The 26,050-nt window shown below is 48.7% G+C and overlaps 2 protein-coding genes across 3 annotated transcripts in view; both read left to right on the top strand.

Annotated features, from left to right (window-relative positions):
* Nucleotides 1–15,739, top strand: part of FYCO1 (FYVE and coiled-coil domain containing 1) — a 79,434-nt gene extending 63,695 nt beyond the window's left edge. For both annotated transcript variants that reach the window (XM_011952674.1, XM_011952672.1), the window contains 3 exons: nucleotides 2,077–2,287; nucleotides 9,811–9,920; nucleotides 11,740–15,739. In XM_011952674.1, the coding sequence (XP_011808064.1) occupies nucleotides 2,077–2,287; nucleotides 9,811–9,920; nucleotides 11,740–11,815 (397 nt within the window). In that variant the 3' untranslated portion in view covers nucleotides 11,816–15,739. The remainder of the gene's footprint in view (nucleotides 1–2,076; nucleotides 2,288–9,810; nucleotides 9,921–11,739) is intronic.
* A 1,842-nt stretch (nucleotides 15,740–17,581) lies between these two features.
* The window catches only part of LZTFL1 (leucine zipper transcription factor-like 1), a 94,789-nt gene continuing 86,320 nt past the window's right edge, over nucleotides 17,582–26,050 (top strand). The window contains exons 1-2 of the mRNA XM_011952667.1: nucleotides 17,582–18,196; nucleotides 20,442–20,499. Coding sequence (XP_011808057.1) covers nucleotides 20,473–20,499 — 27 coding nt within the window. The 5' untranslated portion in view covers nucleotides 17,582–18,196; nucleotides 20,442–20,472. The remainder of the gene's footprint in view (nucleotides 18,197–20,441; nucleotides 20,500–26,050) is intronic.

Here is a 26,050-nt window from a genome sequence, read left to right as displayed (position 1 = left end):
GTTATTTTTTTCTGCCTCTTTCAAAGAGAGTGACAGCAAGCTAAGGATTAGCAACCACATCCTGAGAGCATCTGAAAACATGTTAAAGGTTGGGATTATCTCAGAACACTACAAATGTATTAGTACCCTTTGACTCATGTAAACTGGAATTTCCGAGGTCACTCAGTGGAATTCACATTTGTGACATGAGCCTTATAGACAATAGGCATCTTAAGATTATATTATATTTGAGCAAACCCTTGATTGTTTTTGTTAAGATCTTCTTTGGAGAGGCTGAGTGTTGTCCTTGTCACTGAATAGATGATGTCTAGAATAGATGATTGAGGCACAATCCAAATACCTGGGTGCCCGGGGAGAATTCTGGAGCATAAAATTATAAAATGCTCCAGTATTAATGGGGCATTATGTCAGTGTAAGTGACTTTTTACATGGTAATATGGTAAGATTTCCACATTACGAGAAAGATGTCTGTTCCAGAATGGACCCCCACACCTGCCCTCAGATTCTTGAAAACTGTAAATATTGGGCGAGGGGTCTTAATTAGAAATAAAATTTAACACATGGAGAAGTATTGCATTGAATTGAATTCTCACAAAGGTGAGTACTGGAGCTGTTCTTTGAAGCATGCTGGTTTTTTCATCATTTCTTACCCTTCTCGTTAGCGTTGGGGAGTCTGTCCATTCATCTCCACAGCTTTGGAGGCAAATGAGCCCTCAGCACCACCACTTGCTGTGCAGTGTTGGGCAAGTTACCTAACCTCTTTGAACTTAGTTCCCTCCCCTGTGTTAAAGGGGATAGTAATGCATTTTCTCCACAAAAGGCAGTTTGGTATGGTAGGAAGATGATGGCTTTGCCTCAGACCTGTGTGAGCCTGGATCGAATTTCTTAATCTTTTAGAATCTTCATTTCCTCTTTTGCAGAATGGCAGCAGTCATGCCTTCCTCATGGAGCTACTACAGTAACATGTAAATTGCTGAGCACAGGGCATGGCCTGTGATGGCTGCCACCTTCCCATTTCACAGTTGAGAAACTGAGGCTTAAAATGAGTGAGTGATTCACCCAAGGCCACACTGCTCCTAAGTTGCAGCTCTGCACTGGAGGTCCTGCCTCCATGACCGTGAGCTAACCTAGCTGCCTCCAGAGCTGCACAGTGTAGGAGGGGTGCCACTCGGCCTGGAAGGGTCCCTGAGGAGCAAGCTCCCCAGGTTCATCTTGTAATCTAGTCCCTGCAGCAGTCCTGAGGCCGGCATGGTTGTCCCTGTTTGGCAGATGAGGAAACTGAGGTTTATGAGAGGGTAAGCCCTGCAGCTGGGATGCAGTGAGGCAGGTCCCTTGGCCCTAACCTCGCATTCTTCACATCATACTCTGGGTCCAGCACAGAACCCCAAAAACAGAGGAACTCACTATCAATGAACCCTGTAAACTTCTTGAAGAAGCTTTTATCTACCCAGGGAGAGTAAGAACAAGCTTTTCTCCCCAAAACCATTGTATTACTTGCATCACTCCTACATTATAAAGAATATGGGATGTTGGCATTTGAGGAAAGGTCAGGGTTTCCATGTGGAATCTTACAATGGATGCCAGATGCGGCTGAGAAGATGGACTATATTGAAAGGCTGGGAGGCTTGTGCTAATTAGGTGAAAGGGTGAGGCAGGGAATTGGAAGGAGAAATAGCAGAGAGAAAACAGATGGCTGAGCAGCAGGGCACCTTCAGGAGAGCAGCAGAAAGCTGCGCCTCAGCACTCACTTTTTGTCCACGAGGGCCGTGGAGCAGGTCAGGCCATCCTCAGTTCCTTAGTTCCCATGGGCTTTCAGCTCCACACAGGCAAATATGTCATCTGTATTTTTTACTGCTGTGTCCTCCATGCCTAGAACTATGCCAGGCATGTAGTAAGCACTCAGGAAGCATTTGTTGGAGTGAACTGCCCATCCCGTAATTAAGCATGTTGGCCAGGGTTACCCAGGGCTTGTCCTCTCAAGAAGTCTCCAGCCCCCTCTGAGCCACAGATGACCTGGCCAGTGGACACAAGCACTTTGCCCAGTCAATCAGATCCCACTCTGTATTTTTATTTTAGGATCAAAGTACCCCTCACAGTGGATGAGATTGCCAGCTTCGGGGAGGGTAGCAGGGAGCTGTTTGTGAGGTCCAGCACCTACAGCCTGATCCCCATCACTGTGGCCGAAGCAGGCCTCACCATCAGCTGGGTCTTCTCCTCTGACCCCAAGAGCATCTCCTTCAGCGTGGTCTTCCAGGAGGCCGAGGACACACCGCTGGATCAGTGTAAGGTAAGGCTGGGCTCCCTGCCTGTGGGCTCCTTACACACACATCTGGGTACTTGGGCAGGCCTTTCCCAAAGCAGGGCAGTGGCCATCCCACCCTCTGCTGGGCAGGCCTCAGCTGGAATGTTCTGGGCCGTGTCATGCAGAGAAGGCAGAGCACCTGGGCCTTGTCCAGTTGGGGAGAGAAAGACCCAGAGGTTCTGGAAAGCTGTTTTCAAATGTCTGAAGGTCACACCTGTGTCAAACAGGTACAGTCTGCCCTTGGGATAGATGGGTAGGTGAAAGAGGAATACAGACATATGACTCAATTTAAGGATCATTTTCTAATAGAGCTGTGCAAAGCAGGAGTGGGTCACCTTGGGAGGTGGTGACCTCTCCTCCTCTAGTTTTTAGCTTAGGGTGTCAGCAGAGACAACACCGATGTCACTTGGGCGGTCGAGCTTGAAATCTTGGCGGCGGGTACCAGTTTATAAATTCCTACGACATTCTAGGCGTGGAATGTTGACAGTGCCTGGACTGTAGTTCCCAATCTTGGCTGCAAATTAGAATCTCTAGGTGTGGGATCCAGACATCTCCAAGTGATTCCAATGAGCAGCCACTGGTGTACATTGAGAACCACTGGTGTAGATCAGGGAGTTGAAGCCAGAGTGGAAAGGATGGGGTGGAATCCAGACCACAGGCACAGAGGTTGGGCAGGGCTCCATGGGTGGCTGATTCAGTACGGGGCAAGGAGGAGGGAGACCCATGCCTGAAGTCTGAATCTGATGCCTGCTTCTCTGCAGAGAAAGGGTGTAGAGGGATATGGGACGGAGAGACGGTTTGGATGGAAACACAAGTTCCATTTGAATCATTCTGAGTGGAAGAAATGGTAAAAAGCAGTTGGGCCTGCTGGACTGGAGCTGAAAGTGGATCCTAGCCTGGGAATACGACTGCAGAAATCTCTGTTTTGCAAGAATTGCAAGGATCAAGATAGGGAAAAGCAAGCTAAAGTCATGTGAAACAAGATTTCTGTGAAGTCTTCGCAGAAACATCTATTAGTCCCTTGTGTTTGGTCTACTGGGTGCCCTCGAGGGGCTTGAGGCTGAGGGATAAGGAAGGCCCAGAGCAGGAGAGCCCAGCTAGGAGGGCCACACAGCAGTTCCTGCTCTGATGCTGGCATCCCATAGAGGAACATGTACCCGTTTGGGTTTGCTCTCCTGCCATCCTGCCCTGTTGGAATCTGCTCATTGCAGGGATCGCTTTTGTCATTTCTCTGCTTTTCAGACTCACTCTCAAAATGTAACTCTGCTCCCTTGGGTTGGCCTTGTTTATTGGAGTCTCATATTCTGTCTTATTTAAAACCGCTCTGCCCATCTTACTCTTTTGGGGCTTGTAGCCAGCTCCTCATACCTACCTCTGGAGCCCTTCCTTCTTGAGCAGTTCTGAGCCTCCGCCCAGGAGGTCCTGGCACAGCCAACATGCCTGTCAGCTCCACACTAACAAACGGCAGCACTGCCAAGAGCTGCCCTTGCCACTCACCATCACATTCCCCAGACCTACCAGGGCCCCTTCTGAATCCACCCAGATCAGACACCGTGAGTGTTTGTGGCAAGGAGGGAAGGGACGAAATCAGGGATCCAGGCCTTTGCTGTTTTGCCTGTCCACACGTGACTGGGCTGTAGGCTTCTCTCCTTGCTCAGTCCCTACCCACCGAGTCCTCAGGAGCCTGGGGTTCCTGTGTGGCTCTACCAGGAATCAGGAACTTGGGGACCTACTGAGCCTTCCTCATCTCTTAACTTCCAGGGGGCCCCATTGCCTTTCCCCACAGTGACACCAGGGGGCAGAAGGGGCCCATGTACAGGATGCTCAGGTGCTCCTCTGCCTTCACAGGCCACTGTCACCAGCCACAGATTGGGGTGGCTGTTATCTCTGCCTGAGGTCCCCCAAAGAGACCATGGCCAAGGTAGCCTGTTTCCACACATGTGCCCTCAATATCTATCCCGGGGACTCCCTAGGTGCTCTCCTGACCAGCCTGGGCCTTAGAGGAAATGACAGGTACAGTGCAAATTGCAGCACTCAGACCTCATGATTACCGAGGTATAGACACAAGGACTATGCTGTGTATTTGCAACCATTTATTGAGTATCTGCCGTATACTGGACTCTGTAGGGCCCACAGGGGATAGAGAGAGATGAAGGAAGCTCACGGTGTAGTCGGAGAGAGACTCTAATCAATAGACCCTTGTGATTCCAGGTGGCTTCATGACAGGGGTGGGCGGGCACTGTGGGTACCCCTGCGAAGGGTGCCTAGCCCAGCCTGGGGAACAGAGATGAGGAAAGGAGACCCCTGGGTGATGGTGAAGGCCACAGTGGAGGAAACCAGGAGCAGCACTGTGCGGTGAGGTGAGGGGCCTGTGCGCTTGAGGAGAAGCATCCAGTAGACGGAAAAGCACAGCAGAAGGCCAGCCCCGTCTCTAGGGGTGCCTATCAGATACTCCCCACCCTGTGCCACCCTCTCTCCAGACCCACTTCTTCCATTATAGTCATGGACTCGACGCTGAGATTAGAGATTGTGAATCTAGGCGAGGCACTTGGTGAAAGAAATTATGAACCAGGTTACCAGTGTACACACCGCTGGCCTGAGGCCCAGGGACAAAGCAGAGAATTGGATCCAGACCCTGTCCTCTCTCTGGGCAGAAGATCCGTCTTTGGCCAGAGAAGCTCGATGGCCTGCTGGGGTGGGCTTCAGAGGGAGTCAGAGGAGGAATCTTTATTGAGATATAACTCACCGACTTGAAATGTGCAGTTTAATGGTTTTTAGTATATTCACAGAGTTGTACCACCATTACCACAGTCTAATTTTAGATTCTTTTCATCACTCCAAAAAAGTGATGAATGTGCCCATTAGCAGTCACTCCCCAACCTCTGCCCCCAGCAACCACGGACCTATTTTGTGAATCTGCTGATTCTAGATGTTTCATGTGAATGAAATGAATGAAAAACAGCTGGAATGAATGAAAAGGCTACAGAATAAGATGTTTTAAAGAAATGAAGAGTGTCATTTTCAAGAACACACATTAATCTATGTTAAACATGTCCTCTTCAGGGGACCTGCCTTGAGGAGCTCTTGATGTTGCTTGTAATCAAGTGCGAGGGTATGCAGGGTGAGCACACCAAGGTCCCCATGCACACAGCAAGCCTTCCCCTCCCGCAGCTCCTTCCCATACACCCTTGTTGCTGTGTTTGAGACCAGGCCAGAGTTGTTAGGTTGTGAATCACAGAAACAGAACCAACCCCTCACCCTCCCGGGATCCTTAGTCCCTGGTGGAACCAGAATGTGATAGAATGTTCATGGAAGTAAATGAGATGTCGTGTGCAGAAGAGGCAGCACGGAGCCTACGTATAGCAGGCCTCAGTGTACACTCTTTGTACACCTTTGTCCCCTCTAGGCTTGTCAGGGGCCTGTCCTAGTCCCTCACCACCACCAGCTGCCAGCCTGAGCAAGCACACTGTTGTGTTAGGAACACAACGCTCACTCTCCCTCCGTGCCTTTTTGATTCCCCTTTGATTTCTCTTTGATCCACGTTTGAGTTTGTTTTTTAGTTTTCAGATATTTTGAGATTTTCCAGAGATCTGCTCTTGATTTCTAATTTAATTTCATTGTAGACCTAGAACATACTTTGTATAACTTGAATCCTTTGAAGTTTGAGAGATGTTTTCTTAATGGCCTAGAACAAAGGTGTCCAATCGTTTGGCTTCCCTGGGCCACATTGGAAGAAGAATTGTCTTGGGCCACACATAACATATACTAACACTAACAATAGCTGATGAGCTAAAAAAACAAACAACAACAACAACAACAACAACAAAAACTCATAATGTTTTAAGAAAGTTCACAAATTTGTGTTGAGCTGCATTCCGAGCGTTCCTGGGCCGCAGGTTGGACAAGCTTGGCCTAGAATGTGACCTAGCTGGGTGAACGTTCCAAGTGCACTTGAAAAGGATGTACCGCCGGGCGCGGTGGCTCAAGCCTGTAATCCCAGCACTTTGGGAGGCCGAGACGGGCGGATCACGAGGTCAGGAGATCGAGACCATCCTGGCTAGCACGGCGAAACCCCATCTGTACTAAAAATACAAAAAATTAGCCGGGCGAGGTGGCGGGCGCCTGTGGTCCCAGCTACTCAGGAGGCTGAGGCGGGAGAATGGCGTGAACCCGGGAGGCGGAGGTTGCAATGAGCTGAGATCCGGCCACTGCACTCCAGCCTGGATGACAGAGCAAGACTCCGTCTCAAAAAAAAAAAAAAAGAAAAGGATGTACCTTCTGCTATTGTGGGGTAGAATTTGTTTTTTGTTTTTTGTTTTTTGAGACAGTTTCACTCTTGTTGCCCAGGCTGGAGTGCAGTGGCGCGATCTTGGCTCACTGCAACTTCTGCCTCCCAGGTTCAAGCGATTCTCCTGCCTCAGCCTCCCAAGTAGCTGGGATTGCAGGCAAGCGCCACCATGCCCGGCTAATTTTGTATTTTTATTAGAGATGGAGTTTCGCTATGTTGGCCAGGTTGGTTTTGAACTCCTGACCTCAGGTGATCCACCCACCTCGGCCTCCCAAAGTGTTGGGATTATAGGCGTGAGCCACCGCGCCCGGCCGCAGTGTTCTGTTATAGATGCCAATTAGGTCAAGTTAGTTGATGGTGTTGTTCGTCTTCTGTTTCTTCATTGAGTTCCTGTCTACTTATTCTATCAATTATTAAGAGAGAGACATTGAAATCTCCAACTATAATTGTGAATTTGTCCATCTCTCCTTGCAGTTCTACCACTTTTTGCATCATGTATTTTGAAGCTCTGTCATTAGGGGCATAAGCATTTAGGATTATTGTCCTTTTAATGAACTGACATATTTATCATTATGAAATTATCCCTGGTAGTAGTCTTTGATATAAAATCTATGTTATGTGATATTAATACAGTCAAGCCAGCATTCTTTTGGCTAGCATGCTAGCCTGGTAATCTTGTTTACATCCATTTACTTTTAACCTATTTGTATCTTTATATTTAAATTACATTTCTTGTAGGCATGATAGGGTTGGGCAGAGTCTGGTAATCTCTGCCTTTTCATTGGAATGTTTAGGCTATTTTCACTAACTGTGATTGCTGTTAAGGTTAGGTTTGAGTCTGCCATCTTGGCATTCATTTTCTCTTACCCCATCTCTTTTTTGTCTCTCTTCCTCAGTTTGTGAGGGCAGTTGTTGGGCTCACCCTGTTCCTGTTTCTCAGGGATCACTATCCTGCATTGCCTGATAACCAGTGTCTTGAAAACTGTCCTTTTCATATGTTTTCTATTTTTTGTTTTGTTGTTTTTGTTGTTGTTGTTGTGTCCTGGGAGGGTAAATCTTAGATATTCTCCCATGCCTTTAAAGATGTTGTCTCCACTGCCAGGAACAGCCAGACCCCTTCTCACTAGCTAACTTGTCCTAACTCAGCATCGCCTTTTCCAGGAAGTCTCCCCTGGCATTCAGCCTCCTGCCTCCTACCCACAGGCTAGAATGGCACCCCTTGCCAGTTCTCCCCTCATGGTACTCTCACCCCAGTGTAACTGAATGTTTTCTTCTTTGTGATCGCCATTAAACCACAAGATTCCTGAGGGCAGAGCCCTTTGTGGGAATTCACTTCATTTTGGGAACTGTGTAGAGTTTGGGAGCATGTAGAGTTTTGAGAAATATGCAGCTATATTCAAGATTAAGTTGAGAAAGTAATCGCATCCTTATATTAACAACTATTTTGGATTCAGTCATTTTGTGCAAGTTAAAAATGTTTAATAGGAAAAAATAAAAACTGAATGTAATAAAAATTGTATTTCTGAAAAAGAAGCTACATTTTATTTTGTAAAGAATAAAAATGGTCACTTCTGGGGAAGTTTACCTCATTAGGAACTCAAAGTTGCTAAGATGCTGCTTCCGTCGTCTGTAGACCTTCTGGTCCATATAACCATTTATGTGTAGTCAGTCTTAAATGGAAGTCTTAGGGACACTTTATAAGACAAGACCCTCTAGGTGCTAGTCACTTCTTTAAAAAAAAAAAGAAAAAATAAGGGCTGGGTGCAGTGGATCATGCCTATGATCCCAGCGCTTTGGGAGGCCAAAGCGGGCGAATCACGAGGTCAGGAGTTCGAGACCAGCCTGGCCAACATGGTGAAACACTGTCTCTACTAAAAATACAAAAATCAGCTGGGTGTGTTGGTGTACACCTGTAATCCTAGCTACTCAGGAGTCTGAGGCAGGAGAATCGCTTGAACCCAGGAGGCACAGGTTGCAGTGAGCGGAGATCGCACCACTGCACTCCAGCCTGGACGACAGAGCGAGACTCCATCTCAAAAAAAAAAAAAAGAAATTTTAAATGTTGGTGGCTCTGGCCAGGTATGGTGGCTCACACCTATAATCCCAGCACTTTGGGAGTCTGAGGCGGGCGGATCACCTGAGGTCAGAAGTTCAATACCAACCTGGCTAACATGGTGAAACTCCGTCTCTACTACAAATACAAAAATTAGCCGGGCATGGTCGTGGGCGCCTGTAGTCCCTACTACTCGGGAGGCTGAGGCAGGAGAATTGCTTGAACCTGGGAGGCAGAGATTGCAGTGAGCCAAGATCATGCCACTGTACTCCAGCCTGGGCAACAGAGTAAGACTCCATCTCAGAAAAAAAAAAGGAAAAAAAAATGTTGGCTGGCTCTGCCTTATCTCCTAGCATATTTTCAGTTTTAAAATGAGGCCTGTGTCTTAGCTGGTAAGTAGGTTGAAGAGCCTACCCTGGTGGGGAAGAAGTGAGCCATTCAAAGACCTCCCCCTGAGCCCTGGCCCTGTCCGGCACCCACCCTTTGCACAGATTTTCTCTCTGACAGTGAGGCCCTTCAAAAATCGTCTGAAAAAAAATCAATATCACTGTCTCCTGGGACTAATTGCTCATTCTCAGGGAAGGTAGAAAGTGAATAGGAGGCTGAGGCACAGATGCAGGAGGATGAAAGAGTCCTGGGGCACAGGGACCAGCCAAAGCACAGCCAGGAGACAGGCCTAGGTGGAGCCAGGGACGTGGAGCCTGGAGGAGAGTGGGCCCAGCAGCTTTGTGCCTGGAAGGTTGTTATCTGGAAGGAGGTCTAAGCCTGTCCTGTGAGACCCAAGGGCAGCACCAGAACCAACAGGAGACAGCTGGACAGGTGGATCCCACCTAGACTAAGCTTCTTATCCTGTGGCCAGAAAAGGGTTTCTCCTTTAGCCCATGGAGTGTTCTAGCATCTTCTATGTTCAAGGCTAGGGGATCACTCCTTAAGGGTGCCAACCAGGTCATGATTCTGGAAGAAACTCATAGCCACTGGTCATCAACAGCCTCAGGGTGTGGGATGGCACTGTGCCACTACTGGGGCTAGTCCCGGCTCCGGCCCTGCTCAGCTGTGACCTCGGGCAACACGCTCAGCCTCCTCCCCCAAAATAAAGGGTCTTCCCTGAGGATGCTGAGGGCCCTCTCAGCCTCTGTGATGTTTTTGCCTATCTGCTTTCCCTCCCAGGTCCTCATTCCCACGACCCGATGCAACTCCCACAAGGAGAACATCCAGGGCCAGCTCAAGGTTCGCACGCCTGGCATCTACATGCTTATCTTCGACAATACCTTCTCAAGGTAGGGCCACTTCAGGCACCAGCTCCACATCTCCAGGCCTCTCTTCCACCTCATCTCAAGAGCAGAGGTGGACACTTGAAACAAATTATTTGTCAGTAACTTATTATTAATCGTTCTTGATTGTTGACCACTCTCCCGTGGTGTGCCAGTGTTTGTTAGAGATTTTGTGGCACACAGGCTCATGCTTGCAGAATCTCACCATGTCACTGCTGAGGGGTAGAGGAGTGACACTGTTAAGTCACACAGCCAGTAGTGGAGCCAGATCTGAAACAGGCGGTCTGACCATTCTGAACTCTTAATAACCAAGGTGCCCTTTCCCTCTCTCTGATGTTGATTCCCATTGCCCTGCCACTGCCCTGCCCAAAGAAGGGGCTCAGGAAATACGATGGAAGGACTGAATGAATGAATGAACGAGAAAGGGAGGAATAAAAGAAGGAAGGGCAGAGCTTGAGATAAGCAGGCCCGAGACGACACCGCGAAGCCCCTGGCCGTGTGGCGGGAGCGGCAGGTGCCATCTCTGGGAAGCACTCTGAGAACCAGCTAAGGTTCAGGAGTGTATAGTTTAGAAGATGGGAGAGAAGCTGGACAGGAGAATGGGAATAGGGAGATGAGGTCAGAGGGACAGCAGGAGGGAAGCGGAGAGAGGACCAGCATTGACTGAGCAGCCAATCATGTGGACAAGGGTGGTTAGGACTGCTGGGCACCTGCCCCTGTTTATGTCTTCTGCTTCAGCACAGACCCCTTAACTGGAACTGGCTCTTTAGAGAGAACTGCCCAATCTGTTTCTGGCCACATCCTCTCTGAGCAAGGTCCTGGGCTACTGGTCACATCCCCAGCATGAGTACTTGGCTCTTAGCAGAATAACTAGACAGGACACTAGGGAAAAGCTATGTCATCCCCTCACCACCTCCAGGCCTTGAACTGCCAGGGCTTGTGGCCAAGAGTGCCCACCACAGGAGGGGTTGGAAGATGAGCTTCCCACTTCGCCCCCTCCTGCCCCTCCCTACACTCCCAAGCGGAAATGAAAGCACTCCTGGAGTTAGCAGGACCTCATGGCATAGGCCTGTCATGGCCAGAGAGCTCTCTTTGGAGTCACCCTCTACCCCAAGAGTGGACATGAGCCCCAGCCCCTCTTGAACAGGATAGGGCAGTGGTTAGGAGAATGGGTTGCGGACCACCAGGCCCAAGCTCTGCTCTTCCCCCAACGGCCCTTAGTTGAGTCTCCATTTCCTACTCTGCAATGGCAGCCACACTGTGGACTGATGGAGAGACCAAGGAGAGGTATGATGAGGGCAGAGCACCGTCCCAAGCCTGAGCACGTTCCCAGTTACCCCTGGAGGTGGCCATGGTGCCGTGACAAACTCTGGCCTTGGCCCCTTGAGGTCATCTCAGGGACCTACTTGAGATTTCCAAACTATGGATGTCAGAACTGAGTTAGCTGCCAAGTCAGAAAAAATCCGTGCTGGCCTCTGCCATACACCTCCTCCGATTGCCTGCTCCTCACCCCCGCATACACACACTGTGCAGTCCCCACCGCCAGCTGCTTCAGAGCAGCCACGTGAGGGAGGTGACATCCACAGCCTGTGACCAAAAGGACATTTCTGTACTCAAGCCTCAGGAGAGTCCACAGTGATGTCCCGAGACCTCCTGACCCTCACAGGGAGAGAACTCCACTAGACAGACAGGAAATGGGGCACGGGGCTCCAGCACCCACACCCGACCAGGTCACTGCAGAGACCACAGAGGCCTCAGCAGCAGCTGCCACGCCTGACTTTCAGCTCTCAGTTAACACCCTCCCTTTCCATTTCTCTTTCCTCAGGTTTGTCTCTAAAAAGGTATTTTATCACTTGACGGTTGATCGGCCTGTGATCTACGATGGAAGTGATTTCCTGTAGCTTCAGCACAGCACCTCGGTAACTTCACTTCATCCACAGGAAACACTACTCTTCCTCACCTGTCACATAAAGCATTTTTTTAAAACGTCAGCTGCTCCAAAATCATCAACTCTGCCCCTCCGGAAGAGAGGCCCCTGAGCTGCCCCTCAGAGGCAGCGTCCGGGGAGCACTTTGTGCTCAGCACTCTGCACCGGCCACTCTTAGCCCCCAAGGCTTTGAAGAGCTCAGGCAGTGTTTCCATTAAGTAGAGACCCAGCTGTTCTCACACCCAAAGGGATGCTCTGCCAGAGGTGTAAACACCCAGGAGACCGTCAGCCTCTCCTGGGAGCACGGTTGGCACTAGGCCTCCTGTGGAGAGTTTCACGGGCAGGGGTGATCCCAACTTCTGCCTGTGGAGAGATTTTCTGCCCTGCCCCACCAGGGTCTCGCATCTTGGAGACCTGAGCTGGGTGCCCTGGCCACGCCCTGTGGCTGTGACGCCCTCAGGTACTCCCAGGAAGAGGAGGCACACAGCCATCGCGTGAGTCAGGGTGCCAGGGAACCCTCCTGAGATCCTGACTAGCCTCCTCCAAGTCATGCTCTTGTCCCTCACTGCCCCAGTAAGCTGGAGGCTGCTCCAGAACTCAGCAGTGTTGGAGGGGCCTCTAAGCTGCACTCTCTTCCTGGCCCTTTTGTCTGGGTGATTCTGTCCTCAAATAAAGCCCTTCACTCAGCCAGGCCTCTCCACAGCTCAAAGCATTGCCCTAAGAATCAGAAGTAAAGATAATCCAAGAACAAAACGCACTGTACTGGGGGCCTGCGGTGGCTGTGTGTACACCACATCTAATGCCCAAATGCCAGCCAGTGTGGATGTCGTGACCACAGAGCAGGCTTGTGCATTGGCTTTAGAGCTACTCCTCAGCTGATGGCCCACGTTTGTTTATATAAATAAGAGCTTCTGCCCCACCTGCAGACGTGTTTACTAATGATCATAGCCAGGATTAGAACCACTTTCAAACATTGGGGCCTTCTTAACAAAAGTCTTTGATAACTTAAAAACCAAAGTGACAGAGTAAACAGAGTCATGATGGATCCCTGGGCCCCACTCCCCCCCTGACAGGTTCCCCGACAGCCCATTTGCCCACTTCCCGCTGCTCAGCCCGCACCTGACCTCTAGGAGACATCCCCCCTTGAGGCAGAGAGATCCCGTTGCCTGTTCCCAGACAAGAATTAGTTAATCTTCCCTGTTCTCTGTGGTCCTTTTCTTCTCCAACAGCAGATAGCTCACCTTGGACAGCTCTTTGTTCCTTGTTCATGGAACCAGCTGCCCACAGTCAGGTCCCAGGTTCTTCCATGGGTGAACAAGCATCTGACAAAGGTCCTACTTTGGCCAGGGGTGAGGGAGAGAGCCCCAGGCAGGCTATCCAAGAATCTGAGAGCTGGGCCCAGCAATTCCTCCAGCTAGCCTTGTGACCCAAGTCCAGTCACAGATTTCCCAAAGTTTCTCTTTGTCATAACCCTGGTCTGGCCGGTTTTGAGGGCTTAAGAATGGGTCAGGAACTCCAGGCGAAGTCCAACAGAGACCCCAAACCCACCACACACCAGCAGCCACAGCCTCACCATCAGCAAAGAGGACTATTGTGGGGCCACAGCTAAGGAGTCATTTCTGGAATGGACTCAGACCTTTAAACAGGAGAGTTGGGCACTTCCAGTCAGTTGAAACAAAGCATAAGGAATGGGGAATAGAACCTTTCAAAGAGATTGCCCAGAGAAAAGCTGGGCCTCTTGCATTTGGCTTCCTTGGAGCAGCCTCTTCTGGCAGAAAGCCATCAGGTGCTCAATCATCTTCCCCTGGCCAAGGCTCTGACCATGCTTAATATTGGAATAGAAGTGGCCAGGCCCCCAGCGACTCTTCTTGGCCTCATGTTTGTCCTCACAGGCATGCCACAGGGCCTGAGATGATTCAGAGCAAATCATGCTAACTTTGAATCCATCCAGCCTCTTGCAAAAGATAATCAGGAGTCAGCTTGTTCACTGTGAGAAAGAAACTAATGAAAGAGAACCCAGAGCAATCTAGAATCTTTGAGTGCTTAGCTTTCTGAGGATACTGCGGAGACTCTGGCCAAGCTGATGGCCTTCTGAAGTGTCATTGGCACCATATGCAACAAGAACCACCATTCACTGAGGAGCTGACAGGTTTGGGGCCCGGGACATTCCATCTGAGGTCCTTTCTGAACATGTCACTCACCACAGCAGAAGACTAGTTGCAGCTTACCCAGAACCACTCCTCCAGGAGAGCTGGGTGTCTCGTGCGCACCACCTTCAGCGCTGACTGCCGTTGTTCAAAGAAAGCCTTTGCTGCATTCGGAGGACTGCCCCGTGCCCCGAGGTGACTTCCTAACTATGTGGTTTCATTAGCAAATTTATTTTTTGTGCTGGGTGGACATTTGTATTTTGTTAGGTTGCTGTTCAAGCTCAAGTTTGCTGTGCTCTCTGCAGCTACAGAACATCTTGGCATATTTAAGAGTGGCTTTTATAAATAGCTTTATTCTGATTTTAATCAGATTCCCAACTCTACTGAGAATTAAGGACTGGGGTACTTTTTAAAAAATGCAAATAACAATTGAAGAACCACTGCTGCAGTTGGTAACCCTGGTTAGACTGAATTACACTAGAAATCAGCCAGAAGGAAGCGTCCTTGGGATCCCAGATCACTCTTTAAAAAAAAAGGGGGGGGGAGGGTGAGCAGCCCCTTGATGGCTCATCTCTCTGCATAACAGTCACGTCTTCATATCGATACCAGATGCCTTCTTCATCATGCCACTGAAGCCACTCACCACCTTCAAGAACATACCAACCTCTGTCAGACGCACTTAGCTGCAAACAGGGAGGCACGTTTGGCACAAAGTGTCCTCCAGGTCCAAGTGGACTCTACAGAGTGCTTGACCTCAACACACTGGACTCCAGGTGGACTGGACCAAGAGCAGGCAAAGACACGGGAACTGGAAAACTCCACAGGGTTTGGAAAATAGAAATGAAAAGCCACATCATATAACTCAAGAATAGATAGTGTTTTGGAAATTTTAAAATTGTCATCTAAGGTGGTGAAACTATTTCAGGCCCAAATGAAAGGAAATCCCCATTTGGGGATGAAATCACAGAGCCTGTGTTTTGTGATATGGTTGGATGTCCACTGATGAAATTTTAAAGAAGTTTCATTTTTAAAAGTGTACCTGATTTCATTTTTTAAAGTGCTCATGATTCTACATGTGAGAATTCTTTAGGCCAAGAAACTGTCCTTGGCTCAGAGATGTTGGGAATTAAAGCAGAGAGAAGCCATTCGTGATGCTGAGAACCAAGGATGGTCATGTACACAAAGACCATGGAGACGGCCATTCTTGTTTACAAAACACTTACCAAGAAAGCACTTTGTAGGGGAACCTTAGTAAATTCTCATTTCATTATGTTTCTTCCAAGGAAACAGGAGAGACTGAATTAATAATTCTCTCTTTCCTCTTAAGCACTTTTAAAATAATAAAGTATATCTTGAAATTTTAGGAGGCATCTCTGATTTAAGAAAAAAAAAAAAGAAAAGAAAAGAAAGAAAGGCTGCTTGACGTATGTTATCCAGAGACACTCTGCCTCTGGTGGCTGCAGAGCAACTTCCAAGCCTCATTTGGAAGGCTTAACATTTGGAATTGCACTTTAATTGATTAATCCTCAATTCATGTGGCCTTACGGGATGGTGGGTCTGGGACCTCAATTCATTCTTATCTGCCAAAGAATTATCTAGAAGCACATCAAACACCAGCACCCCACCTGCACAATGGGGGTGGAAAACTTTTGTATCCCTAAGCATATTATTTTATAGTGTCTGCCATGCCATGTGGAAATACTTTATTTTTTAACCTCAGGATTTAAATAAAGTAAACACTACGACATTTAGACATTTGTCTCTCATTTTTTGGGGATATAAAGTGCATGACAAAGTTATCCAGAGCTGAGTTGGAGTTGAGCTGTGCTGCTGGGAAATAGAGCATCTTTTATGGTGGCTTTTCAGGGGGACTTTAGCCAGCAGATGTTCTGGGAAGTTTCCAAGTGGCCTGGCACCTGGCTACATCCGGCCTGCTGTGAGGGTGGTGTTTAGACCTGCCTGAGACAGCCTGTCTTTCAGTCCATGCTGCTATGCCCTATGGGCTTCTAGCCCTCAGCTCAAATGTCCAGATCTCCCAGGGCACCCACAGGGCATTTCGAACAAAGAACAGACTTCTGAGTTTACCGGAACAATGGGGCTGGGGAGAAGCATCATGGATGGCCTAAAACCACGATTAGTCAATATGAGGTACAAAGCTGGGCAAGACTGCCAGGCCGAGATGGCTGGCAGAGGAAGAAGTCAGCCCTCCCATTCCCGCATACCCTTCTCTGGCTGGGTCAGCAAAGAGCCTGGACAGAGGCCCAGAGGGGCATGTCCTGGTCAGTGCTGGATGTTGGACTGAGCTCAGGCTGGGCAGCGCACCCACACTCACCTCACACCCCCACTCCACGGATGACCAGGGCTGTGTCCGTGGACTGCTCTGCGCCTCAAAAGAACACCTCCCCACACCGCCCTTTCACTGCCTTTCCGCCAGCCCTCTCCTGCTGCCAGACTTTCGTTTGACCTCTTCTTTAATCTTTTACTCCATGGAAGAAGTCACATTTTCTGTAACTCTGGTTCTCTCCCAAGGGTAAAAGACAGTGTCTCCTTCATCTTTATCTTCATCTCCCTCCTCCCTTCTCTCCCCACCGCAGCAGGAAACATGCCAGGCAGGAAAGGACTCAAAAAACACTGAATTGACCTCACGGGTCAGTCCCAGTGCCCTGGGTCAGCCAAAAAGTCATCAGCATTCCCACTGGCAACTAACTCTGCCAGGAATAGAGGCTCCTGAAACACTCCGGTGGCAGAGAAGGGAAAGGGTGGGCCTGCAGGAGGAGATACGGGCAATGATAGCTGGTCACTCAGTCCACTTACCCCCTCTTATGTCAAAGGTGCCCTCGGGCCGGGCACAGGGCTCACGCCTGTAATCCCAACACTTCAGGAGTCCAAGGGAGGAGGATTGCTTGAGCCCAGGGGTTCGAGACCACTGGGCAGCACAGTGAGACCCCATCTCCACATTTTTTTTTAGCCAGGTGTGGTGGTGCATGTCTATAGTCCCACTCAGTAGAGGCTGCAGTGAACCAAGATCGTGCCACTCCACGAGTGACAGAGTGAGGCTATGTCTCAAAAAAATAAAAAGGTGCCCTCAAATCAAGTCTCTGTCTAGTAACCAGGTTGAAGTAATGGCAGATGGTTACTCCAACTGCCCCAAATGACACAGCCAGAGAGTTTCTTTGTTAATACAACAGTCCTTCCTGAGGCTTGGGGGTCTCGTGGGCTGGGGGCTAGCACAAGAAACAGTTGAGACACACATAGATGTGTGTGCTGTGCATCCGGGGCTGGGATCTGGGGACCTCCAGGTCAAAATCCTCCATTGCGTCTCACCCCACCCTGCTAAACTGCAGAGTAACTCAAGATGACCCAAGCCTTTGCTGGAGGATTTCCAAGCCCTCCACTTGATTCCAGGTAGTCTGGGCCCAGATCAGTGTTCGCAGACTCTGTGGCACATAGAGGTGCCCCTCCCCTCCCTGCCACAGCTGCCGGGTGAGGGCTAAGGATGCAGAGACTCCCGGGTGATTCAGAAAGCTCCTCACAGCAAGGTCAGCCCTTTCAGTTTGAAGATGCGTGGGAAAAATCTCTTGCCACCCACACACATCTGAGGAACAAACAGATGGTGAAACCAGTAGCCCAAGATGAGAAAACGGACTTTTTTTTGAGACATCAGTTGAAGCTGAAGCCTCAAAAGCCAGGGGGAAAGCATAGCGATTATGAAAGACATTCAAAGTGGGTTAGGGGTGAGAGAAAGGTCAGCCTTTTACTTTTCCCACCCCTGCTGGTTTCTGAAGAAGGATGGTAACGCGAGCAGAAGGGTGATGGCCAACCTCTGGGCTTTGATGTGTGTCCCCTCCTCGCCCGCCCCCATCCTGCAAGCTCTGGGGAGGTCGGAGACTAGTGTGGTTTCCTCACGCCTCCCACCATGCTGGCACTGAGGTTATCTCAGAGTTGACAGCCCCATCTGAAGCCTGGAATGAATTAAGTCTTTTTCAGCTAAAAAATGAACAAAACCTGAGATGCGTGAGTGTCCTTACCAAAAGGAAGCCCTCTTTTCTAGAACAGGTCTGTCTTCAGGCCTGTGGGTCCATGGAATCATCACAGAAAAAGTGATTTCAGGAGGCCTCCCCCGCCTTCTGTTCCCAAGGCTGACTCTGACTGAGCCTCGGAGGAGAGAAGGAAGCCATTTCCGGGAGGCCAAAACATCCATCTTCCAGGTCAGTGGGGCAGGTGCTGTCTTCTCCCTGGCTTGAGAAAGGAAAGCTGGTGAGGGAGAACAGCGGGGGTGGGGTGCGGGGATAAAAGATAGGAGAGCAAAGAAGTGATGAGAAAAGAAGGGTAACAGAAAGGGCCTCCCCAAAGGCTGCAGGGAGGGCTGGACCCAGGGCTGGTTAGCAGAAGCCATCTTTCTCGTCGGAAGAAAGTGGCAGTGAGAAATGACAGTGTCGGTGTGGCTGAAGCTGCCCGGTGCATCTGGTGGAGGCAGCACTTTAATGTAAGCAAGCCTGGACCGTTGAGGGAACAGACACCAAAGGCAGTGACTGCCAATGTGGAAAGACAAGCCAGTTTGTTCCTCTGCCTCGGAGGTGGCTTCAGGGCCCTGCAAGCTTTCACAAACAGGGCCCTGCATGCTTTCACAAGCAGCTGGGGCAACAGCCTCAGTCCAGTCCTCCCACGAGGCTTGTGAAAGAGAGACAGGGTTCCTACGTGGAACCCAAGGTCTTGGAAGAGGCAGCTCCTCTCCACCAGCAGGGACGCCACCCAGCTGTTGGGTGGTCTCAGAAAGAGGACCACACATTCATGCCCTGAAGGTGACCAGTGGAAGAAGGACAGGGAGACCAGAACTGGTCCTGGATCAGGCCCCCATCCTCTTTGGTTATGCAAGTTTCAGGTATTGAGCGATCAGGAAAAGCCCAGGACTCAACCAGGGCTCAGTTTTGCTCCAGAGTCAACTGTTCATTTATTCGGTGTCCGTAAATAAAAGGAAGTTGCAGAGAGATTCTTAGAAGAAGGTTTTCTCTTGCTTTAGTTACCTGAGGGCCTATTAAAATGCAGATCCAGCCAGGTGTGGTGGCTCACGTCTATAATCTCAGCATTTTGGGTGACCGAGGCAGGAGCATCACTTGAGGCCAGGAGTTCGAGGCCAGCCTGCGTAACATAGGGAGACCCCGTCTCCACCAAAAAAATTCAAATATTAGCCAGGCGCCTGTAGTCCCAGCTACTGGGGAGACTGAGGTGGGAGAATCCCTTAAGCCTGGGAGTTTGAGGCTGCAACTGTGATTGCCCCACCGCACTCTAGCCTGGGTGACACAGTGAGACCCTGTCTCAAAAAAAAAAAAAAAAAAATGCAGATCCGTGGGCACCACCCATTTCAATTCTGGTTCATCAGGTCTGGTCCATTCACAGGTCCTCCAGGTGAGGCTGGAGCAGGTGGTCCTTGTGAGCATTGCTGCGTCACCACTGATTTGATTAGAACTTAAGGAAAGGAGGAAATAAACTAATTGATCTGTCTCCTAATTTAACTCTCCCAATAATCCTTGAATCTTGGAACTAGGCCGTCTTCCTCAAATCCATTAGCCCAAGCACTAGGGTGCAATGATGGAAATTTCAGGCTTGGAGAGGAGGATGTTTCTAAATGAATCCCCTGGTATAAAACTATTCTAAGGGTAAAATGGTTTACAACCATAACTTTTTTATGGCTTATATTTTTATTCAAGGGGTCTGGTGCCAACTGGCAGATCATTTGTGAGTGGAAAAACATCCCCTTCCCCAAATCCAGAAGAGTTCCATGCATGTCCAAATTTTAAGAAATGGAGAAAGTATCCAGGGTTATGGGCTGGGGAGATCAGGTTAAGAAGGAGTTCCTAAGCTGGTCCATACACAGAATCAAAGGTCTTTGAAAATGGGTGGGCGAAAAATGGCATCTTTACCCTAACTACTAACTAAAATTTAAGTCTTCCTTCAATTATGAATAGAGACAACATGCCACACTAGTATTAGCAAGACCTGTCACTTTGTCACCAGTAGAAATGGCAGATATTTTCATATTACATGACAATTTCTGCAGACTCTCAAAATATCATTTATGTTTATTTCCACTCTGAAATGAAGGTTGTCATTAAATCTGATAGATTTTATGTAATGCATTAGTAAAGAGATAGATGTTTTACTAGTTCATATATCTGCTTTAATACTTGGAGAATTGTATTTCAATTTAATTGGTTTGTGATTCCATTTATTTTATTGTTTGCATTTTAAAACATTCTGAGAAAGGGGCTATAGGCTTTGTCAGATTGTCAAAGGTGTGGATGAGGCCACAAAAAAAAAAAAAGAAGTTAAGGATCTTTGGGTTGTGGCAGGTCCTCATGAAAAACAAGAGAAAGATCAGCTCATTGCAGCACTGGTTTGTTAATAGTAACGATAGTAGCATTGTTTAATTTGTATAATTGTATAATTTGCTAGGCTCTTGCTGTAAGTCAACCTGCTTTTACAGATGAGGAACAAAGACCCAGGGAAGATGGTAAGTCTGAACCATTTACAGAACATGTTACTTACTACTACTGCATTATGCTGAGACAACTGTAGGAATGGTTTTCTCTAAGCCATTCTCATTTTACTTGAATATAGATTATCTGATGATTTATAAAAAACTTTTCCATAAACCAGGATTTGCTATGGCAGCCCTTGACCTTCAGACCTTTACTATGATTGTTAATACTAAAGGCTGTATCAGTTACCTGTTGTCAGAATAAAGCTGCATTGTTCTGCATTATTTGAAGTTGGACAACCTCAAAACCGTGGGTTAAATTACTAAAGATTTATTTTGCTCACGAATATGCAGGTTGACTGGGGGCTCTGGACTGTTGGTGGGCTCACTCCCTTGTCTGTCCATGGTCAGCTACGCCTTGAGGCTGTGCTCCCTCGGGTCTGAGGGTTGGCTGCTCATTGGCTAATCGTGGCTGGGGTTGACTCCTACATCTGTGGTCAGCTGGTCAAAGGAAGGCTGGCTAGTCTAGGATGGTCTTGGCCAGACAACTTGGCTGTACTCCACGTGGTCTCCCTGACCCCAACAGGATAGCCTGGGCTTATTCAGATGGCCGCTGAGCAGGTTTCCAAGAGAGTGAGTACAAGTGCCCGAGCTTCGCAAAGCCCAGTCTCAGACCTGGCGCATCATTTCAACAGTGTTCTGCTGGTCAGAACAAGTCATAGGCCAGCCCAGATTCCAGGTGTGGTCAAAGGGACTCCTCTGGATGGGAGGAGGAGCTGCAAGGTCACTTTATAAAGGGCACAGGGACAGTGAGGGGTGGAGAATTAGGACCATTTTTGTAATAATTCTACCAAAGAGTCAGACAATCTTCCCTTCTTGCACATATTTCCACTTCAATTTTCATCCTCAGTAAAACATCTGCCTTCTCCTGCAGATACACTCACACAAGTACACAAAAACACACACAACGCTCTTCATGGCCACAATGTCTGTGATAGCAAAAAAACAGGAAAGAGTTTGTTCAAAGTGGGTTGGATTGAAGCAATATATGACGGCACCCTGGGAGACTATGTGATGAACACTACTCACACCCATGCAACATTTCCTGACAAAGACGCTGGACACAGCAGTGGCTGCCTCGGCAGATGGAGCTGTGGGGCTTTGGAGTTGGTGGCAGGAATAAGATGCTTTTACTTTTCTCTTTATACCTTTCTATGTCGTATGAAGTACTTTTATTAGGTTTCAGTTTATCTTTTAAACTGTGAAAACTAATTTCTAAAAAGACATTCACGTCATCTTACGGCCATCTCAAATTCCCAGTAAAAAACCAAATGCCCAGTTCCTATGTGCTAGAGTCATTACACAGTTGTTGATGTCTTTCTGCATTCACCAAAGGGGTGACTTACTCACCAGCCAAGCTGAACGGCATAAAGCCATGAGCAGGAAGGGCCTGGGAGGAAGCCACAATATGGCCAGGGTTCCTCTTCCCCTGCCTAGGGGCTGGCCCAGCTAGGGCCCCCTGTCCTCCTGACTCAGGGCCTCTGTGAGAAGAGCTATATACAGATCATATGGTGCAGACTGACCACTGGAACATCAGTGCTTGAACTTCAACTGGGGAGAAAGTACAACAGCCTGTAAGAGGTTGGGTTCTAGAATCAGAAAGACATGGATCCACCTCCTGGTGCCACTACCTACTTCCTCTGGCTTGGACAAGTCACTTAGCTACTCTGTGCCTCAAAAATGTGATAGCTGTTATCATTGAGACAGACATCCACACCTTGTCCAATCCCTTTTACTCTCTCGGCTCTTTTGCTTCCTTCTGGGCATTAGTCAACTAGTCAAGTTGGGGGACTGAGTGATTGGGGTCATTGAAAGATGAGTTAATTTACAGAGCAGCCCCCTTTGATGATTTTAAAACATGGCCCCAGAGTTATCTGACACCCTTCCCATAAGAGGTGGAGTCTTGACTCCCTTGACTCCGGGCTGGCCTCTGGCTGCTCTGACCAGTGGACGAGCAGAGGGACACTGTGGCTTCTGGTGCCATGTCAGAAAAGGACCTGAGCAACTTCCCCCTGGTTTTCTTGCATGGGGAAGCCAGCTGCCATGTAAAAGGTCTGAATACCTTAAGCCCTCCCTGCTGAAGCGGCCGTGTGCTGGGGCCCTACTCGGCAGCCAGCATTAACTACTGGCTAGGGCATGGCCCTCCAAGTCAAGCTTTCCAGTGGCCACAGCCCCAGCCAATATCTGACTGCAGCCACATGAGAGACCCCAAGCTAGATATGCCCTGCTGAGCCCCTTCCAAATTCGTAGCCCACAAAATGGGGAATAAAATAAAATGGTTATTGTTTTTATAACACCAAATTTTGTGGCAACAGTTATCAGGACACAGCTGAATTAAATACAAGCAAGGTTCTTAGAATCACTTCTTTCATTTAATCACAAATGGGCCAAAAAGAGATCATCTAAATATTTTTGTTTGTTTTATTGGATTACTCCTGACATTTTATCACAGCAAACCTGACGCAAGTTTCACCTACACATCATTTTTCCACATCCTCACTTTCCATTCGTTTGCTCCTCAGCCAATCACAGTCTGCCTTGTTGATGCCTGGGAAGCTGCTCCTATCCAGGTCGCTGCCAGCTTCCACTCTCTCTTGACCTCAGCTCTTCCCATGCTCATGGCTACCATCTTCCAGGTAGCATCCCCGGTCTTGCTCTCTGCTGATCCTCCCCTCCCAGGGGCAGCACCACCAGCCACCCAAATGTGCAGATTCAAAACCCAAGTCATCCTTGATTCCTTCCTTTCTCTCAATTCTAACCTTCACCATTGTGTCTACCCCCAGAGTAAGTCAAAAGCCGTCCATCTCTCTACACCACAACCACCACCTTCACTCCAACTCCGCCACCATCATCTTTTTCCTGAACAACTGCAACAGCTCCTGACTGGCCTCCCTGCTTCCTTGCACTGCCCCTAACCCCCAGCCACCACCCTTCTTCACCTGGGGGCTTTAGAGATCTTTAAAACATGAATTGGATCATGCCACACCCCACTTACAAATCTTCCTGAAGTGGAATAAATCAAAATTCATCATCTGTGCCAGAACAACGCCCCTATCTTTCTCTCTCATCTGACTTCCCTCTCACTCATAACCCTCCAATCACCAATGACTCTTCTTTTAGCCATTTAACTCTGATGATCACTTTCCTGGCTCAGAGACACCTGTGAGAATTAGGGGTGATGGTCCCACCTCATTTCAGGCAGCATCAGTTTTCCTGTGGTCCTTAGAAACTTCCTGGTTTCCAAAAGTTGAACAAGAGAAACGCTGGAGCTCACTGCGGCCTTTATCAACCTCTGCAGAGCATTCTGAGCCACCTGGATGATTACCCCAACTGAGAAAGTGCCACCCACGGCATGAGGCCTTTCCGAGCTTGCTGCTCTATCCCCAGGGGACTCTGTCCCTCTTTCGGTTCCTTTGGTGAGTGGTGGCCTAACCACCCAGAGGAAGAGTCTATCTAGTCTCCATTTCTTATTTTAATTTTTTAAAATTGTGATTTGGGGTTTTATAAGGATAACAGCATGAGTTTTTAGGGGAATTGCATGATGTCTTGGATTTGCTTTAAAATACTACAGGAAACTTTTTTTTAAAAGGAAGAAGGTAAGGAAGGAAAAAGAAGGGAGGGAGCAGATGAAACAAAGAGAGGAAAGGAAAGAAAATTGGGAGGTGTAGCTGAAACGAAAACTGGACAGAATGTTAATCATTATTGAAGCTGGGTGAGGGGTATGTGAATGTTCATTATACCAGCCGTCCCCAACCTTTTTGGCACCAGGGACCAGTTTCATGGAAGACAATTTTTCCGTGGACCTGCAGCATTGGTGGAGAGGTGATTTTGGGATGATTCAAGCATGTTACATCTATTGTGCACTTTATATTATTATGACATTGTAATGTATAATGAGATAATTATACAACTCGCCATAACGTAGAATCAATGGGAGGCCTGAACTTGTTTTCCTGCAACTAGACGATCTCATCAGGGGGTGATGGGAGACAGTGACAGATCATCAGGCATTAGATTCTCATAAGGAGTGCATAGCCTAGGTCCCTTGCATGTTCACAATAGGTTTGTGCTCCTATGAGAATCTAATGTCGCCGCTGATCTGACAGGTGGCGGAGCTCAGGTGGTGATGTGTGCGATGGGGAGCAGCTGTAAATACAGACGAAGCTTCACTCACCTGCCTGCCACTCACCTCCTCCTGTGCAGCCTGGTTCCTAACAGGCCGCAGAGCAGTAGTGGTCTGTGGCCCGGGGGTTGGGGACCCCTGCATTAATACTATTCCCTCTGCTTTTGTGTATGTTTTTAAATTTCTGTAATTAAAAAGTTTAAAAAGGAAAGAACATGAGTGGAGAAGTCCTGAATCAATTGCATGCATGGACACTTCACCAGAGAGCTGACAGTGATGTCCCACAGGCATGAGTGCTGCAGGGCCTTGGCACGCGCCGCCCTCCTCCCCGGCTTCCTATAGTCATTCCTGTCCATTCTTCAGCTCTCGGCTCAAATGCTACCTCCTCAGGGAAGCCTTCCCTGCCTCCCCTTTCCAGAGCAGATCAGAGTCCCCTGTCACACTCTCTAGCATCCTGTACTGATAACCATCAGCTTGTTCCTGTGATGGTGTGACTTGTGTCTGCGATTGTGAGCTTCATGAGCACCACGCCTGTGTCTGCAGTTGCTCACCACCTTGCCCAGTGCCTAGCGTGTACTAAATACTCAATAAATGTTGAATGAGGCTAATTACAGCAACAGTTGAAATGCCAGGCCTACTTGTGGCCTCTCCAGCACGGTAGTCTCAGGGTGGGCAGACTTCCGACACAGCAGCTTAGGGCTTCCAGAGCAAGCCTCCCATGGCACAGGATGTGGAAGCTGCCAGCTTCTTCTTCTCAGTCTGTACCCAGACACTGGCACAGCATCCCTTGCACCAAATTCCACTGGTCAGGCAAACCCAGAGCCCACCTAGATTCAAGGAGAGGGGACATCAACCCCATGTTTTGATGGGGGGAGCATCAAAGAAACTGTTGCTCCTTTCTCCCCTGCTTCCTGTAGGTCATCTTTAATCCACCCAGCTGACTCACTGTCTGCAGCTGTTCAGAGTTCAGTCCCTGTCTTTCATGCCTAACTCTCCAAGTCCCCGAACATTTTCCACTGCTGTAGCTCTTTCTGGCCTCAAAGACTGTCATACCATCGTGCAAATGCTAGAGACACAGCTCTCATGCTGGGCACTGTACCTTTGCTGGGCAGACGCGTGTGAGCAAGAACACGCACAGTCCGTGGCTGCTTGTTGCTGAGGGTCCAAACACGGGAGTCAGAGGATCAGTCAGTAGAAAGAAGAGTACTAGGGAATTACAAATGAGAGGAGTGCTGTGAAGGAAAGGGACCAGCAGTGTGCCACACAGGATGATGATGGGGCTCTAACTGGCACTCTGGGACTTTGCCACGTCATCTTGCCATGCCACGCAGTGAGTCACATTAGCAATTGCCATAGTACCTCTTAATACGAGAAGGGACGCTTCCGCCAGCTCTTGACTGA

Source organism: Colobus angolensis, unplaced genomic scaffold, assembly GCF_000951035.1.
Source record: "Colobus angolensis palliatus isolate OR3802 unplaced genomic scaffold, Cang.pa_1.0 Scaffold344, whole genome shotgun sequence".
NCBI classification, from domain to species: Eukaryota; Metazoa; Chordata; class Mammalia; order Primates; family Cercopithecidae; genus Colobus; species Colobus angolensis.
The sequence above is the reverse complement of the archived record's forward strand: the minus strand, read 5'-3'. Positions and strand labels throughout refer to the sequence as shown.